Genomic DNA, 15,583 nt, shown 5'->3' on the forward strand with positions numbered 1-15,583 from the left:
AAAGTCTTCAATAGGTGCCGAAAAGACAAATAGAGACAGTGCCTGTCTGATATGTAATGGGAGGGAATTCGAAAGGGTAAGTGCCACCATGCTAAAGGCCTAATTCCTATACTGTATGGAAACAGAGATCCTGGGGGTGGAATGGACCTTCTGATGAGAGGGTATCTGGAGGAGGCCCATGATCAGTGAGGTAAGAACATAAGAACATAAGAAGAGCCTGCTGGATCAGGCCAGTGGCCCATCTAGTCCAGCATCCTGTTCTCACAGTGGCCAGCCAGGTGCCTGGGGGAAGCCCACAAGCAGGACCCGAGTGCAAGAACACTCTCCCCTCCTGAGGCTTCCGGCAACTGGTTTTCAGAAGCATGCTGCCTCTGACTAGGGTGGCACAGCACAGCCATCACGGCTAGTAGCCATTACTGCATCTTGTGGGAGCAAATTCCATAGTTTAACTATGCGCTGAGTAAAGAAGTACTTCCTTTTGTCTGTCCTGAATCTTCCAACATTCAGCTTCTTTGAATGTCCACGAGTTCTAGTATTATGAGAGAGGGAGAAGAACTTTTCACTACCACTTTCTCAATGCCATGCATAATTTTATACACTTCTATCATGTCTCCTCTGACCCGCCTTTTCTCTAAACTAAAAAGCCCCAAATGATGCAACCTTTCCTCGTAAGGGAGTCGCTCCATCCCCTTGATCATTCTGTCATGTTCAGACCCCATGAGCGTATATGTGAAATTAAGATTTTTTGCTCCAATATGCATTATTTTACACTTGTTTGTATTGAATTGCATTTGCCATTTTTCCGCCCATTCACTCAGTTTGGAGAGGTCTTTTTGGAGCTCTTTGCAATCCCTTTGTGTTTTAACAACCCTGAACAATTTAGTGTCGTCAGCAAACTTGGCCACTTCACTGCTCACTCCTAATTCTAGGTCATTAATGAACAAGTTGAAAAGTACAGGTCCCAATACCGATCCTTGAGGGACTCCACTTTCTACAGCCCTCCATTGGGAGAACTGTCCGTTTATTCCTACTCTCTGCTTTCTGCTTCTTAACCAATTCCTTATCCACAAGAGGACCTCTCCTCTTATTCCATGACTGCTAAGCTTCCTCAGAAGTCTTTGGTGAGGTACCTTGTCAAACGCTTTTTGAAAGTCTAAGTACACTATGTCCACTGGATCACCTCTATCTATATGCTTGTTGACACTCTCAAAGAATTCTAATAGGTTACTGAGACAGGACTTTCCCTTGCAGAAGCCATGCTGGCTCTGCTTCAGCAAGGCTTGTTCTTCTATGTGCTTAGTTAATCAAGCTTTAATAATACTTTCTACCAGTTTTCCAGGGACAGAAGTTAAGCTAACTGGCCTGTAATTTCCGGGATCCCCTCTGGATCCCTTTTTGAAGATTGGCGTTACATTTGCCACTTTCCAGTCCTCAGGCACGGAGGAGGACCCAAGGGACAAGTTACATATTTTAGTTAGCAGATCAGCAATTTCACCTTTGAGTTCTTTGAGAACTCTCGGGTGGATGCCATCCGGGCCCGGTGATTTGTCAGTTTTTATATTGTCCATTAAGCCTAGAACTTCCTCTCTCATTACCACTATTTGTCTCAGTTCCTCAGAATCCCTTCCTGCAAGTGTTAGTTCAGGTTCAGGGATCTGCCCTATATCTTCCACTGTGAAGACAGATGCAAAGAATTCATTTAGTTTCTCTGCAATCTCCTTATCGTTCTTTAGTACACCTTTGACTCCCTTATCATCCAAGGGTCCAATCGCCTCCCTAGATGGTCTCCTGCTTTGAATGTATTTATAGAATTTTTTGTTGTTGGTTTTTATGTTCTTAGCAATGTGCTCCTCAAATTCTTTTTTAGCATCCCTTATTGTCTTCTTGCATTTCTTTTGCCAGAGTTTGTGCTCTTTTTTATTTTCTTCATTCGGACAAGACTTCCATTTTTTGAAGGAAGACTTTTTGCCTCTAAGAGCTTCCTTGACTTTGCTCGTTAACCATGCTGGCATCTTCTTGGCCCTGGCGGTACCTTTTCTGATCTGCGGTATGCACTCCAGTTGAGCTTCTAATATAGTGTTTTTAAACAACTTCCAAGCATTTTCGAGTGATGTGACCCTCTGGTATATAAAGGGTGAAGCAATTGTTTAGGTGTATGACCAGTAGAGGTTATAATGTGGGATGAAGAACCTCAGGACCGGGGGCTGAATAGGCCCCATAGAGACTCCTTCTCCACGGACCACATCTCTCGCCAACCCTGCTGCGCACCCTGGAAAGTGGTGTCTGGCTGGAAAATGTTCCTGCACTGCAATAATGCATCTTGCTCATATGGATGTAGAATGCAGAGATGGAATTCAAATTGTAATGCAATAAAATACAGGAAATAAAAGAAGCAACAAACATGCAATTAAAAACCATACAGTATCCAGCACAGCACATTGCAAATTGCTGTAACAGGCTGAAAAATCATTAAGTGAGCAGCCAAGAGCCTCAGCAATTTTCAAGTGATCTGTAGAGAAAAACATTTGGCAACCACTGCTTTAAGGTGTATTAATTTAACAGATTATTTACCAGCCTTTCAGAATCCTGACCTCACAAGGCATTTTACAACAGTTATAAAATAACAATTATTAATTAATTATATAATTATTAAATAGCATTTAGTCATTAAAACCACTGTCTTATTCAGCAGTTCAGGAACATTTAAACTTGCATGACTCCTTATATTTAGAAAACTATAAAGCATTGTCATGGCATCATAAACTACATGTACACTTTTTATTTCCCTTCAAAAATTATTTGATAGATAAAATGTATAATGCACTATTTTTTGCAAATAATAAAAAACTGTATACACTTGTATTATCATCATCACTGAAATTGTTTACTGTGCATGCCTACGAAGGTCCTGCTGTGCTGTGTGTGCTTCTTTGATCTTCTGGACCTCGTGCTGGATGCACATAGAGAGAGAAAAGTGGGCGGGCAGGCATACTTGCTGCTGCTGGAAGCTACAAGTTTACTCAGCTTACGTGATATGCACACACACACACCATTAACCAATACACAGAGACAAGCAGGAAAAGGCAGCCCTTGCAACGGTTTCTAGCTATTGCCTGGTGTTCAACAAATCCCTTGTCAGTCATAGCTATGATTTCATTCATTTGCTAAAACCCTGAAAGGACAGGGACTGGAGCAGCTGGTCAGCTTATTTCACAGAAATTGCAGGAGGTGGGACAACTCACAGTTTGGTGCATAATTTTTTCTAGACCACTTAGAAACTTTTTTTAAAAAATGAAAGCTGAGTCTGGGGGTCCTGCTAGCCCTGGACCCTATAGAAATTGACTCTTTCTACCCATCTGTCAGCAGCCCTGGAGAGCCATCAGTATAAATGGGCCCAATGGTCTCACTCAGTATAAAGCAGTATCCTATGTTTTCTGTTGCGCCTACAGTTCCCAGAAAAAGCACTGCCTGTCTCTAGCCCAGAAGCAGAATTGTGAGCCACACTGAAGGCTGATGAATACAGAGGGAAGATGATTATCAATGACAAGTAGCTATGTGGTGGCCATGATTTGTAGCGGCATGGTGCGGATTGGAGGTTTTGCATGCTGAGTAGTCTCCAAATGGTCAAATTTAAAGCCTTCACTGTTTGTTGCATGGAGTTACTGTTTTTAATTGTGTGTGAAATAAACTGAATTAGCATGCATGTCTTTAAAAATGTATAACAGCTGCATGAGGGGGGAACAGCATCTGGACCACCGCAATGAATCCACACACACACATACAATTTGCATGTCTGCTGCTCAAGATTCTGGGTGACTGCTTGTTTTCAAGAGGGCTAAAGACTTTTTCTGCTTGATCCTTAACTTCTGTGCTTTGTCCATACAGATCCCCCCAATATTCTTTGTATTGCTGGGAAACCAGACATGGCCTCCTATGATGTGTGAGGGAGATCAGTGCCTTCCAGAACCGATGATTCAGCAGAAGGTCGACAAGTCAGCAATGTCTGAGAGATTTTTTTAATCTACTTCAGAAAGAGAGAGAGAGAATATTAAAAATGGAAAGATGAGAAAGGGGGGTGCAATTGCCAGATCTCAAGAAAGAGGTTGCTGCTGTAGGACTGTAAGATGGCCAACAAGCTGTGCTGTAGGAAGGACAGCCTTCGTAACTCACATGATTTCCTCCATTTTCCCCTGCCAAAGAAGGTCAAGCTGAACTCTCTGAACCTGCATGGGTTCACTGTGTAATGGCCAGATTTTGCTAGCAGAGCTAAATTGGAATGATAGCTCTGTTTTCCCGTGGAAGAATATTTCCTGTGTGTCTGCGTCAGAATAATCAGTAAATAAGTACAGGAGAAAAAGTAGGTTGATGGCATAGCCAACAGCACATGAAAGCAGTAGTTTCAACCTAACCCAACCTGACTGAGGAAATTGTAATAAGCTGGCAAGAAACCTGAGGAAGAGGTGGTGGTGGGGAAACACAGCTTTAAGGTGAAGCTGCCTAAACAGGCAGCAGACCTGAGTGGGGGGCTGTATTTCAGACCAATGGTATATCTTGCATTGCAGCCTTTGCTGGGGGGAATTCTGCACACTCCATAGAACTCCCCATACATGCTGTTGTTTGTTCTGTCCTGGAGATAAGCTTGGAGAACCCATTGGCAGCCCAAGGCAATCATTTCAGCAACAATGAGCAGGGCAGAACTTCTAACTAGGGGGGAGGTCTGCATACAAGGCAGAAAGTGCCCCCAATAAAGTGTCTGGCCACTGTGAGAACAGGATGCTGGACTAGATGGGCTACTGGCCTGATCCAGCAGACTCTTCTTATGTTCTTAAAAGGCTGAAATATAAAGGATAGCTATTTTGAAGAAAAAAACCCTCTTGGATTGTGTTTTCTTTCACCGATAGCTGAAAATGTTGGCAGACACTTGTTTTCCAAACAGATGTAACATATAAGATGATGCTGTACTGTGGCATGACTACTGGAAATAATCAGCCAAGGGTCTCTTCCAGTGATATAGACCTAAACTTGCTTGAGACTGCTTGAGAGCCAGTATGGCGAAGTGTTGAACTATGACCTGGGAGACCAGGATTCAAATCCCCACTCAGCCATGAAGCTCACTGGGTGATCTTGGGCCAGGCGCTGCCTCTCTGCCTAACCTACCTCACAGGGTTGTTGTGAGGATAAAATGAAGAAGGGGGAAAACATGTATGCACCTTAAGCTCCTTGGAGTAAAGTGGGGATATAACTGCAATAATAAATAAAACAAAACATCTTAAGACCCATAGCTGAAGCTTTCCCCAAAACCTTGGAGAAGGAGATTCACTCTATCCTACAGCCCCTGTGTTGCCCTCCCAGAGGCCATATGATTTTTGCTTTGAAGATGCAGATGAAAACAAAATTCTTTGAGTTGCCTTTTTCCTTTGACATTGCAGGATTCTGTGGGGGGAACCCTCTTGAGAGTTATCTTGAGTCTTGCTAGAAGATACTAAATTTATTTCAAGTAAGAAGTAAAAGGCTGTTTTCAAACTGAAAGAAAAAATGTGTGTGGATTTATTTCCCCCTGGTGGAGCAAACTTAAAACTGCAAATTCTTTTAAAATAATCCTGTGACAGCAACATGCAAAACTCTTTAAACTTAAAAGGAAGGGAGAGGGAATAATACAGCAGAATATTAACTATTTTAAAATACATTGAGGTAGATCTAGACTTGGTTAGCTGCTCCTAGTTATCACTGAACTCACTTGAGACTTAGGTCATGGCTAACATGCCCCTTTGATTTCAATGGGACCTACGTTCAACTAACAGCACAGCCCTTTACATGTCTACTCAGAACTAAGAAATATGTGCATATAAGACTGCAGTCTTAGTCTAGAAGATCTAACCCACTGTATTTGTGTGCGTGCGCACACACATACACATTTCCTTCCTGTCTGTCCCATGTTTCCTGTCAAGGGGACAGGGGATCATGGCCATAAGAAAGTTGGAAGATGTCTGCTGGGGAGAAAAAGTCGGGTTATGGGAGTCAGGGAAGCAATTGTGGCTTTGGGAGAAAAAAGAGGGACAGTTGGGGAGCTGGAAAATGAAGGGATTGGGGACAGTTAAGCAGAATCAGGAAGAGAAGAATTGACTAGTAGAATCATAGAACAGTAGAGTTGGAAGAGGCCTATAAGGCCATCAAGTCCTACCCCCTGCTCAATGCAGGAAAGTAGGAGGAGACAGATGGGATGGAGGGTGTCGGCAGGCTCTCCCTCTCTATGCTGTATTAATTTTCTCTGCAACAACTTGGCTACCACCGAATTAAAAGCCAGGAGGGAGTTTGTTCTCCAAGTTAAATATATTTAACCCACATTTGGTTATCAGTTCAAAACACACCACAGCAGCTGCAGTGTATGTGCATGTAAATGGCAACCTTTATCATTTGTGCACCTCTATTTATATGAGTGTGTACACTTGAGGCTGATTCTGACATGTTTGTGGACTATTTATAAATTATTTAATATCCTACCCACCCTTTACCATAAGGTCCCAGGGTGGGTTGCAACCATTTAAAAAATACAATATTAAAACACTTTAAAACAAGCTACAGTTCCAAGAATAGGATGGGTCCTAAAGATATATATCTCAAGTGTCAAAGGTCAGACTCCTGTCTCATTCTGAGATTTCTAGAGATTCTGGGGTGGGAGCTGAACCCTGAAGAGTGACAAATCTAGCAACTTGTGCTAACAAAAATGTCAACAGGCAAAAATAGGAATGGTGATTTACCAGAGACAAGTACTAGAAATTAGGGATAGTCCTTGGTAAATAGGGACAGTTAAGTGGAGGTTTTAGGCTGCTTCACGAAAGCGTCCTAAAGACACACTTTCACAGCCTCGCTCACTCTCCTTTGTTACAGATTCATCTGCTGCAACACAGATAAGTAGGCCATTCTGCTTCTTATAATAGCAAAGCCAATGGGGTTTTGGATTTGATACAGTCCTCCTTTCCCATTTCCCCAAAAATAGTGAGATAGTCTTAGAGATGTCCCACGTTTTAACAAAAAAATGGCAGTTGTGCCTTGTGCTCTCATGTGTATCTTTGCAACTTGCATGATAGTCATTGGAACAGTGGAGAGCAGTGTTGGGGTTTATAGGTATGCCTTGGAATGCTGCATTGTTTCCACATTCTTGAAACTGCTGGTATCAGTGAGTGCCTGTCTGTTCTGCCTTTAAATGGACACACTGTTCCAGGGCATCATGTCCTCCGCCCCGCTTCCTAAGACCAGATATCTCACAAGTGATAGGTTACTTTCACACTGTCTATTTTAAAGTGTGCCAAGCAATTTCATGCTGCTGGCCATGCTGTTGTGTCTGTGCAGCAGAAATCAACATCCTTTCAAACTCAATGCCACATGTCCAAAAGCAACCAAAAAATGTACACGTGATTCTGTCTTGCATAATGATTACAAATCAAATAAATTGTTAACAATCAAAAGCTTTAAACTTAAAATACTCTCTATTGTTATCCTTTTCTTTATTAATGCAGTTAGTATTTCAATATATTTTTCTGAATACAAAAACACAGTGCTATCCCACTGGGGGAAGACAGTATGTAGCAACCCATATATTGGCAACCTCCAGAAGTGCCAGCAGGGTAGGACTTTGAGGCAGATGTCCAGGGACCAATCTCACCAGTAGAAGTAGGAGGGTACCCAAATGCAGCCAGATTGGCTTACCACATTTTGAAGTGAGATAATACACATCATGTAAAGTCTCCAGAAGACCATTAAGGCCAGAGTCTGAAATTACCTAATTGCACCACCCATTTGATGATTCCAAATATCCTTGAGTAAAAGAGCAGCACTACTTTGGCAAAGTACAGCCTATTTATTTACAGGCCAAATTTGAGTCTCCCACAAATATGATTTGCTGGGTTTCATTTGGCTGAAGAGTAACTTTAGATAAGGGAAGATATTTTAGGGGGATTTCCCCCCTCACCCGTGGACCAAAGCCAGATTTAAAGGTTTGCTGTGGGTGGATGATTGCAATCCTTGATCCACAGCCAAAAGCATTACATTATATAAAGAGTTTTTGTCTTCATTAGGAATTAATCTGCACTAACCAACTGTCAGTTGGCAATGACAGTTTATTAACATGCTGCCATCCCTTAGCATGGCAGCATTGCATATTTAATTTATATATAGAGCTCCATAGGGAATGTAGAAACACATACTTACATATTTAAAATCAGCTTTCCGTCACAGATGTCCACAAATGCACCCAGTTCATGAGTGTGTATTTTGCTAACTACAAGAAAATAGGCAGACAATCGCTATCTAGACCTGTTGGTCTTTTCCTATCCCACTGTCTACGTGTTTGCTTAGGGCATTTTCACCAGTGATACAAAGATCAAAGTTGCTGCTAATGAGGCTGTTTTTGGACTTGGGAATTCGGTTCATCTACAGAAACAGCCACATTCAATTACAATGCTTAAAGCTACTTATTCTGCCTACGTATTTCACTTGAATGCCCTGATGGAAGTACATTTCCTAGCTTATCCAAAGGGATCCAGCCTTAAACTAAAGCATTTGCATCACTGTGACACATCTGTTCTGTTCTTTTGTGAAGTGAATCTCCCCTCAGATTAAAACAGGATGCTCAGTGGGAATTAAGAGCTGGGAGGCATTGATCTGACCCAGCTTTGCCCACCTGGATACTCGGTGCAACACCAGCACAGGATGCAGGGACGGGGGGGGGGGAGGAGTTGCTGTGGTCTACAGAACATCCATCTCTGCCAACAGGAAACCGCTCTGTCTTGGAGCTGGCTGTGAGTACCTGCACCTGTGAGTACCTGCACCTGCCAAGGAGACAACAAACTAGGCTGATTTCAGTGCCCATGCTGAGGCTTCCTCTAGCGTTGTTCCATGGCCATGGACTTCGTGGCCTCCATGACAACCATGGGGCTGTCTCAAGTTTTCACTGGCCTGTCGCACAGTGCAGGGTACACCCTCGACTTGGTTTTTGCTCCAGATGGAGGAAGGGGTTTTCTGGAGATGGAGGGGTGGACATCACTGCACTGTCATGGTCAGATCACTTTCTGGTGAAGTTTAGACATGGCTTCAATCCTTCCCTGCAATGACAGCGGACAGATTAAGATGGTTCATCCTTGGAATCTAATGGAATCCACTTGATTCCTGAATGCTCTGGGGGAGTCCCCAGTAGATAGGGCAGGTGACCCTGTTGAAGCCCTTGTCACGTTATGGAACAACGAGGCTCGTTGAGCTCTTAACACAGATACTTCTGAGTGCCCTCTTGGCATTGTGGAGCCCGGTTTGCACCTTGGTATATCAGTGAGCTAAGGGCAATGAAACAGGCTGGATGATGACTGGAGTGCAACTGGTGAAAGACGTGCTGAGAGGCTGATTGGGCACAAGTAAAACATCATAACTATGCCTACTGTGTGGTGGTGAGGGCAGCGAAGAAGGCCCACTTCTGGGCCACCTTCATATCCTCAGGTAGCTGTCCAGTGGAGCTTTTCTATATTGTCAGGGGTCTGTTAACATCAATTCCAGGAAACAGAGTTTTAGACCCTTTGGAGGCCTACTGTGAACTGGTTGTAAGGCACTTTAAGGGTAAAGTTCCTTGCCTCCATAGCAATCTTGATGCCCATCCACATCTACTGTATTTCCCAGTGAGGTGTCCAGTGCAACGTGTGCTGCAACTTCTTGGGATTGGTTTCAGTTGATGCCACTTGATGACATGGACAAGGTGCTTGTGATGATGTGGTCAGCAACTGCTCACTGGGGCATGTCACCCCACTACTGAAAGAATTGCACTGGCTGCTCATTAACTACCCAATTAATTTTAAGGTTCTGGTTTTGGTGTCCTCTCTACCCTTGCCCTTCTTGGCTTATTAAAGCTTGTCGAGGGGGTTTGACTAAGTGGATCCAGAGTGTGGTCAACACGTCATTGTGGAAGGGAGTGTTTCAGCCACCCTTGAAGAGGCAATGATCCGACTGCTCCTGAAAAAGCCCACCCTGGACCCATTGGTTTGGGACAACTACCGCCCTGTCGCAAATACCTCCTTCTTAGGGAAGGTTAGTGAAAGGGTTGTGTCACAGCAATTGCAAGCACTCTTGGATGAAACAGATTATCTTGCCCCTTTCCAATCTGGGTTCAGTCCTGGTTATGGGACGGAATTGGCCTTGGTCCCCCTGATGGATGACCTTTATCGGGAGGATAGGAGGAGTGTGACCCTGTTATTTTTATTTGATCTCTCAGTGGCTTTTGATACCAGTAACCATGGTATCCTTCTGGGCCAACTTGGTGAGATGGGTATTGGAGGCACTGTGGGCTCATCCACACAGTGATATAGTGTGTGTCTGGTGCTACTTGCATCCCTTTGTAATTTGCATGGTTCACATGATGTTGCAGGCAGGCAGAAGCTAGAAAGCAGTTTTCCCCTTTAAATCTGTATCAAACCAATCCAATAATAACGCGAAAAGGAAAGGAAACACCATCTCAGCTTTGCTGCGCTCCTCCGTGTAGGCTCTTTGCTTCAATGTTTTTTTAGTGGGCACGCTTTCTTATGCCCCATCGCCAGCTCCCTCTCTCTCTGCCACCTGCAAAAGCTGCGGCAGCCACTGCCTACTTTGCCTTTCACTCACTCCTTCCTCTAATGTTTCATATAGTTTTGTGTCAATTGCACTTTCTGGGCTTCAGCTGGGAGAGGCATGCAATTGACAAGAAACAATGAAACTGAAAACAAACCCCTCCCCTTCTCCATTAGCAATATCAATTCTCCAGAGAGAGTAAACCTGTAAAACTGGAAGCAGGGTCACAAGGAAACAGCAATACTAAACCTTTCCAGAGTAATACCTACTTGTGTGAAAGGAAAACAGCAGATTGGGAACTACCATTGGGCAAGAAGTGTGGACCTTTAAAAGCAATTGTGATGGTAAACCCAGCTTCTTTAGTATGAAGTTAGGCTCCCTTGTGGATAAGCCCTGTTTCACAATAGTTCCGATCCTATCTCCAGGGTTCTTTTCAGAGAATAGCATTGGGCAATTGTCTTTTGCTCCCCCTGGCAGCTGTGCTGTGGGGTGCTGCAGGTATCATCTTGTCCCTGATGCTGTTTAACATCTTTGGGGTGAGGTGTCAGCATTATGCTGATGATACCCAGCTCTATTTCTCTGTAACATCTGAATTGGGACAGGCTGTCTGGATCGGTGCCTAGACTCAGTAGTGGGCTGGATGAGGGCCAATAAATTGAGTCTGAATCCTACCAAGATGGAGGTGCTGTGGATTGGTGGTTCCCAAGTTCGGATAACTGGTCAGTTGCCTGCTTTGGATGGGGTCATACTCCATCTGAAAGAGCAGGTCTGTAGTCTGGGATTGCTCCTGAATCCATCTTTGTTGCTAGAGGCCCAGGTGATCTCAGTGGCTAGGAGTGCTTTGTACCAGCTTCAGCTGGTAAGACAGTTGCAGCCATTTCTGGACAGGGATAGCCTGACCACTATTATCCATGCACTGGAAACCTCCAGGCTGGATTACTGTAATCCATTCTATGTGGGGCTGCCCTTGAGGTTGGTCTGGAAGCTGCTTGTTGTTGTTGTTATGTACCTTCAAATTGATTACGATTTGTAGCAACCCTATGAATCAGTGACCTTCAAGAGCATCTGTCATGAACCACCCTGTTCAGATCTTGTAAGTTCAGGTCTGTGGCTTCCTTTATGGAATCAACCCATCTCTTGTTAGGTCTTCCTCTTTTTCTACTCCCTTCTGTTTTTCCCAGCATTATTGTCTTTTCTAGTGAATCATGTCTTCTCATTATGTGTCCAAAGTATGATAATCTCAGTTTCATCATTTTAGCTTCTGCTGACAGTTCTGGTTTAATTTGTTCTAACACCCAATTATGGGAAGCTGGAAGCTGCAACTGGTGCAAAATGCAGCAGCACGACTGCTCACTGTGGTATGTCATCCCACTGCTGAAAGAATTGCACTGGTTGCCCATTAGCTACTCAGCTAAGTTCAAGGTTCTGGTTTTGGTGTACAAAGCCCTTATACAGGTTAGGACCATGATACCTGAAATATTGTATTACTCCTTATATACCCAGTTGACCACTACTCTCTGCAGCTGAGGGCCTTCTGCAGATACCATCTTATCAGGAGGTCTGTTCCACCCAACATAGGAAGCAGACCTTTAATGTAGTGGCACCTACTCTTTGGAATTCCCTTCCCTTAAATGCTAGACAGGCACCGTCTGTTATCTCTGTTATAGAATCATAGAATAGGAGAGTTGGAAGGGGCCTACAAGGCCATCGAGTCCAACCCCCTGCTCAATGCAGGAATCCAAATCAAAGCATTCCCGACCGATGGCTGTCCAGCTGCCTCTTGAATGCCTCCAGTGTTGGAGAGCCCACTACTTCTCTAGGTAATTGGTTCCATTGTCGTATGGCTCTAACAGTTAGGAAGTTTTTCCTGATGTTCAGTCGAAATCTGGCTTCCTGCAACTTGAGCCCATTATTTTGTGTCCTGCGCTCGGGACGATCGAGAAGAGATCCCGGCCCTCCTCTGTGTCACAACCTTTCATATATTTGAAGAGTGCTATCATATCTCCCCTCAGTCTTCTCTTTTCCAGGCTAAACATGCCCAGTTCTTTCAGTCTCTCCTCATAGGGCTTTGTTTCCAGTCCCCTGATCATCTTTGTTGCCCTCCTCTGAACCCGTTATCTTTTCAGCGCCTACTGAAGACCTTCCTATTTCAACAAACCTTTTAAGTAGAGACCTTATCCCAGTCTGCATGTGTGTTGGAATTGCTTTTTAATGCATTTTAAACCTTTTTTTAAAAAAAGATGTTCTGTTTTAACATGTTTTTAAAGATGTTTTGTTTTAATATATTTTAAAGTCTGTTTTTATGATGTTTTAGAGTGTTTTAAGTGTTTTTGTTTGCTGCTGTATGAAAGTATGAAAGATAAGACTATTGAAATTAAGAAAGGAGTGGGAAGCAGAAATTAACTGACACAAGTGAATGGTCTCCAATAGCATTGTGCGTAGTGTCTTCTCCTAGAAAATAAATTCAGTGCTTTCATACTCAAAAGGTGACACAGGAGGGAATTACTTTCCCAGATACAAACAGTATCAAAATACACTGTAGTTTTTAAATATCCCTCAGGTCAATCACTGCTTCAACATGTTCAGCAAAAGACAGACCAGTATATTAAGTTAAAAAATATATAGCAGCCTGGGAATATTAATCTTGAGTACTTGTCAATAGCATGAGTATTTTGGATGATGCGTAGGCTAACGTCCCTTCAGCCCTTTCTTCCTTGATGAATTAGACTCATTATTCAGGGCCAAATGGACCACCATCTTGTCTTGCTTATCTTCCTCAGCCACCATCTGGCCTCTTGGGTACTCTTCTAGGCTGCTGGTATCCGATCCACTGTAAATACCATTCAGCATCATAATTTTTGTACTAGGTATTCCACATGTGCATGGAAACTGAGAAAACAGAACAATAAAAAGGGAAGGAAAAAGTCAGGTATTGAAAGAACAGAATAGTGGACAAAGACTACACCTAGATTTTATGCAGAAAATTTGTTAACGCTGTAGTTGAAAATCATATCATTAGAGGGCTCTTTCTCTATACTTTTTAAGACACATTAAAATTATTAAGACACATTAAATCCATCTAGACATATCATTTGTTTGTTCATGAAATCCTGTCTAGGTTAAGTAAAGGTGAATTCAGAGTGAAAAATATTATTTGTCTGAAGTAAAATAACAATAAATGTTAATTCTGAGTTACGCAGGCATTTGGATTTTACTGTGTGAAGTTTTCTTGGAGGAAAGGTGCAATAAGAATATAATAAATATAACCAGAAACAAGGTGAAAATATTGGTTGCATGTGTATTTTAAATAACTGAGGAAATATAAAACACATATGGAATAGATTAAAGGCAAGAAAGTATCATTAATACCATCCCAATCCTGACTAGCAAAGAGAAAACACAGAGCTGTAACAGTTTTAACATTATAAAGAAGTATCTGCAGTTGAAAACAAATTGGAATAAAAAGGCCTTTAAGGCCTGCTTAAAACAAAGTGAGACGTATTAGGACTTCCCAGGAGGATCCCTCCGCCTGTGCAGCCTCTGAGACGGGCTCCCGTCTTGGATGAAACTTTTTCAGTTTTAAATCCAGTCAGAAGGGTTTTTTTGACTGGGGATAATTTCTTCCGGATAAGGAAGAAACGTGAGATTTCCCACACAGCTTTGTTGTGTTTGTTGGAGACTGGAATTCGTCAGAATTGTCTGTGAAAGAAGGTCTTCCAGCAGCTCGGACGGAGCTAGGATTTCTAGCTAGCTCAGCTGAATAAGTGAGCCGTTTTTCTTTTCTTCAAAGAAAAATGGTCTAACAGGCAAGCATTCTCCTGTCTACGCTCATTATTTTGTTATCTATACAGCTAAAGAGATTTGTCAAAGAACCAGCAATTAAGAAAACCTGGGTGAGTCAAAACTTTCTCTTTTACTCACGGAACTAAGGGGGAAGAAAATAAAAATAGCCTATCTTTTTTTTATTGCAAAAAGCTGACATGGAAATTAGCATTATAAAGATTACAATGGATGAGGGGTTTCTGATTGGAAGAGAAAAGAAAAATCTTTTTGATTTATAAGACTTTTGTGTAATATATGTCTGGGACTATTTTTTCTGGTCTACTTTTTTTTTTGACGAATCTGCTCATTCTTTCTGCTACTAGTTATTTGGACGCTGTGAACTAAAGCTGTTTTTGCACTTCTGGGCATATAAGAGATAAGGGCTGTCTAGAGTGTGACGTCAGTTGGTTTGAAAGATTAACTCCTTTGTAACTGGATAAAAAAATAAATTGCTCTTTGCCTGGGACATTGAAAATTGAAGGAGTTTTGTTCCTTTGGTTTTAAGAATGACAATTAAGAAGATCATGGATGTACAAGAAGAAACTTTATCTTTAGATATGTTTCAGAAAATAATGAATGGGATTAAGTCAATAAAACAAGAACTGAGAAATAATAGTCAAGTGTTGAGAATTGAATTTGACGAAATGAGACAGGAGCTGAAAGAAATTCAGGATTCTATGAGAAAGGAGAATAAAGATAGATCTGGAAAACCAAAAAAGGATGAAAGAAAAATTAAAGGCAAGGTTCAAACTATGGAGATTGGATTAAATATGGATATGGAAAAAGATTTGGATTTCCTGGCTGTGATGGATCCTGGAGACAAATATTACAGTCTGGAACTCAGCGCTGTCCCTGAAGGAATTGATGAAGAGATTGGAGATAAAGATATTATCGGTTCGAAAAAATTCCTGGACTGGAAGGATTTGATGGAACTTGAAATGGAGAAAGTTAACAGAATTAATCCCTGTTTTGTGTCAATGGAAAAATCTTCAAGAGATGCGCTAGTGTATTCTGTAAAAAAGAGGAACAGAGATGCAGCTTTGCAACAATACTTCAGTGATACGTTCGGAATTGATGGCAAGGAAATATCTGTGATAAAGGAAATTCCTATTAGACTCTTATTATATGACTATGACAGCAAGATTATTGGGTGCGTAAAGATGGAAGATGGAAGATG

The 15,583-nt window shown here is 42.3% G+C and overlaps 1 protein-coding gene and 1 long non-coding RNA gene across 2 annotated transcripts in view; one reads left to right on the plus strand and one right to left on the minus strand.

Annotated features, from left to right (window-relative positions):
* LOC133383167 (uncharacterized) overlaps positions 1 to 5,591 on the plus strand; it is a 42,553-nt gene extending 36,962 nt beyond the window's left edge. Inside the window, exon 3 of the long non-coding RNA XR_009762196.1 lies at positions 3,886 to 5,591. This is a non-coding gene — a long non-coding RNA (uncharacterized LOC133383167). The remainder of the gene's footprint in view (positions 1 to 3,885) is intronic.
* A 7,291-nt stretch (positions 5,592 to 12,882) lies between these two features.
* The window catches only part of LOC133383168 (gamma-aminobutyric acid receptor subunit rho-2-like), a 31,742-nt gene continuing 29,041 nt past the window's right edge, over positions 12,883 to 15,583 (minus strand). Inside the window, 2 exon segments of the mRNA XM_061623319.1 lie at positions 12,883 to 13,278; positions 13,280 to 13,473. Coding sequence (XP_061479303.1) covers positions 13,167 to 13,278; positions 13,280 to 13,473 — 306 coding nt within the window. The 3' untranslated portion in view covers positions 12,883 to 13,166.

Source organism: Rhineura floridana, chromosome 4 (assembly GCF_030035675.1).
Source record: "Rhineura floridana isolate rRhiFlo1 chromosome 4, rRhiFlo1.hap2, whole genome shotgun sequence".
NCBI classification, from domain to species: domain Eukaryota; kingdom Metazoa; phylum Chordata; class Lepidosauria; order Squamata; family Rhineuridae; genus Rhineura; species Rhineura floridana.